At 36.2% G+C, this 3,432-nt stretch overlaps 1 protein-coding gene across 1 annotated transcript in view; it reads left to right on the top strand.

Moving 5' to 3' along the window:
- The window catches only part of HRASLS (HRAS-like suppressor), a 30,401-nt gene that overhangs the window by 22,220 nt on the left and 4,749 nt on the right, over nt 1-3,432 (top strand). Inside the window, exon 3 of the mRNA XM_011961227.1 lies at nt 1,169-1,434. Coding sequence (XP_011816617.1) covers nt 1,169-1,434 — 266 coding nt within the window. The remainder of the gene's footprint in view (nt 1-1,168; nt 1,435-3,432) is intronic.

The following is a 3,432-nucleotide window of genomic DNA, read 5'->3' as shown; positions in this document are numbered from 1 at the left end:
GCCAGTTCACCTCTCCAAATTTTAATTTTCTAATTTTTGCATGTAGTTATTAAAAATATGTTTAGTAATTCTAACTGGGATATATGTGCTCTGAGGACTTGTAATGTGTGAGAACTTTCAATGTGTAAGATGTTCACTGGAACATCTCACATTCTGTGAGAAGGAGGACAGACAGAAGGCTAGTGGAAAAAAAGTTTTGCTTTTATTCATTACTAAAGGAGAAAGTTTCTAAAGGCTAGTTATGAGGAGACTCTTTCTCTCATGACTGACCTGAACATGGCCAAACAAAGCAGTTATGGGCAGTTTGACAAGGACCAGAGCCTGGCTTTAGACCTCTACCCTGAGGAATCATCTCTCCAACCTAAAGTACTGACACTGTCAGGCCAAAGATACAGTTAGCTCCTGGTGGACTAGCAAATGCTTATGAGCAGAGGCAGCCAAGGTGGAGTGGTGGGGCATGGGGCATTGTCATAAGTGGGTAGGTCACTGCCTGGGGCCGTGTCTGGTAGACAGTGCCTACCAAGTTAGCTTCAGGCTCAGGAGTTAGGGGGCTGTTTTTTTTTTTTCTTTTGGCCAAAGGAACTGGCAGGAAAAAAGCAGGACCCCAGCCTGACTTCAGCCATCCTCTCACAGGACTGAGGTACCATGCAGGTTTCGGAATAGGAATTGGACCCCAAATTGATGCTTAGTTGAAAAACAAGTTTCAGATGCTTAGGGAGCTTAGACACTAGGATGTGCCTGCTAATAACAATGCACTCTACAAGATTAATTTGAAAGGATTCAGATGCTGAGCAAAAAACTGCTTTATAGAAAAAGTGGACAATAATCTTATCTGTATCTATGTTAGACACACATACCAGCATCTCTAATAACACCAGTTTACAGAGAATTTATTTCCCAAGTAGAGTGTTCTCACCTAATTTGTTCTATGGGAACATCATACATTTTCAAAAAGTTTTTCTTATATTCTCACTCATACAATAGTAAGTGTTATTGCTAAGTTACAGAATAACTGCTTAAGGCTGATGAGATTAAATGGCTTTGCTTTAATAATAAGTTAGGAACAGGGCTAGGTTTAGACATGCCAGCATTTCCAAAGTCTTTAGATGGCATTAGAGTTCACTGGACTGGGTCGCTATACCGTACTAACCAGAATTCTCCTTTATAGATGGCATTCCTGTGTCCTTCACAAGCGCCAAGTCTGTATTCAGCAGTAAGGCCCTGGTGAAAATGCAGCTCTTGAAGGATGTTGTGGGAAATGACACATACAGGATAAACAATAAATACGATGAAACGTACCCCCCTCTCCCCGTGGAAGAAATTATAAAGCGGTCAGAGTTTGTAATTGGACAGGAAGTGGCCTATAACTTACTTGTTAACAACTGTGAACATTTTGTGACATTGCTTCGCTATGGAGAAGGAGTTTCACAGCAGGTGAGTTTTCTTTAGGAGATATTCTTACATTGAAAAAAGAATAACTGTTGGCTATGATAAGGTTCCCAGGCCTCAAACCAAATGAAAAGAACCAGAAAGTATGAGAATACCGAAGAACAGAGAATGGACTTGCAAGGTCCTGCAACAGGTTAATAATCAAACTGAGACTAAAACATGGATATTATGAATTTTGAGCTAGAAGGGACTTGAAGTAGAATCAAGACCATAGCATTCTGTCCGTCTTACTGCCTTTAGTCTTTCTTTTTTTCCTGTTACTTCACCATACAGCAGTCTCAAATCATATACTGAAAATAATACGCTGGAAAGGATGTTGAGTTTTTTGAGTGGGAGTTTACCAATATCACAGATGGTTGTTCTTAAATTTTTTTTCATTGGTGGACAGAGGCTAACTAATGACATGTCTTAGTGGGCTTGTGAATGTTGTCTCTTTCCTTGCAATTGCTAATTTCAATGAAATTTTGTCCCTTTAAGTAGATTGTTTGATTCACTGAGCTTTGGGATGACTTTTGATAGGCTAATTGACTTTATTTTTAAAGTACTTTACAATTTTGTCAATTACTGCCATTGTTTAGTAGTGTGACAGATTTCTAGCTAACAGCATGTTTGTTTTTCCCTATGTGTTGTCCCACCAGTCCAGTAAACTAAAAATGAATATTAAGGTGATACAACAGAATGGATATATAAAACTATTATCAAAAGAAAGTCCTCTTCATCCAAAATACATATAAAATGTTCATTTAAAATATTAAAATATGAAAAATAATTTAATAGATTAAACTTCAGTGAGTTGTTACTTATGAAACTTTTTAAAAGGTGACTAAACATTTGAAAGATAATACCATAATATTTTAATAATTCAAATTTATCGAAGACTTCCAGTATTTTGAAATGGTGGATCAGTTATACATTTCTATCCTGAGTAAGAAATGAGGTTATAATTAGAAATAACTCAAATATCCATCTAATGGGCAATGGATAGACAAAATGGGGTATAGCCATACGATGGAATATTTTTCAACAATAAAAAGAAATGAAGTACTGATACATGCTACAGTATGAACCTTGAAAGCATATGCCAAGTTGCCTACTTAGCCAATCACAAAAGACTACATATTATATTATTTCATTGATATGAGATGCCTAGAATAGTGAGATCTATAGAGACAAAATAAATTGGTGGTGCCTGGGGCTGAGGGCGTCGAGGCAAGTGAGGGGAGACTGCTAAAGGGTAAGAGGTACCTTTTGGAATGATGAAATGTTTCAAAATTGTGATTGTTGTACAAGTCTATGAATATACTAAAATCATTGAACTACATTATTTCAGTGGGTAAATACGTGGTGTGCTAATTAGATCTAAAAAGTGTTTTTTTAAATAAAAAGGTGTGGGAAAATGGGAGATAGAACATAATGAAAGGATATATTTGTTTTCATTAGGAAATAATTGGAAATTCATTCTCATTAGGAAATGTATTAACATAATGAATGTTCTGCTCACATGTAACAATAAATTGCTTTTGAGCTAGAACATAGAGGGTACACACAAATTCCTGCTCACTTTTGCATTGAAAATTAGTGGAGTATAGATAGAAATAGGTTCCATTCCTCTTCTTTGTTTGTTAATGACAAAGTTGTTCACTGCACTAACCAAGCAATTTTTTATTTGTTTACTTATTTTATTTCTGGAAATGAGGAGATGTTAGTCAAAGGGTAGAAAAAATTTCAGTTATGCAAGACAAATAAGTTCTGGTGATATACTGTACAACATAGGGCCTATGATTAATGATACTATGTGGCCTACTTTAAAATTTGCTAAGAGGTTAGATCTTATATTAAGTATTCTTAGCACAAACCAACAAAGGGAGTGGGTGGAAGCTTTTGGAGGTGATGGATAAGTTCATGGCATTGATTGTGATGATGGTTTCATGGTGGAGGTGATGGATAAGTTCATGGCATTGATCTTGATGATGATTTCATGGT

The sequence above is a fragment of the Colobus angolensis genome, unplaced genomic scaffold (assembly GCF_000951035.1).
Source record: "Colobus angolensis palliatus isolate OR3802 unplaced genomic scaffold, Cang.pa_1.0 Scaffold54, whole genome shotgun sequence".
Classification (NCBI taxonomy): Eukaryota; Metazoa; Chordata; class Mammalia; order Primates; family Cercopithecidae; genus Colobus; species Colobus angolensis.
The sequence above is the reverse complement of the archived record's forward strand: the minus strand, read 5'-3'. Positions and strand labels throughout refer to the sequence as shown.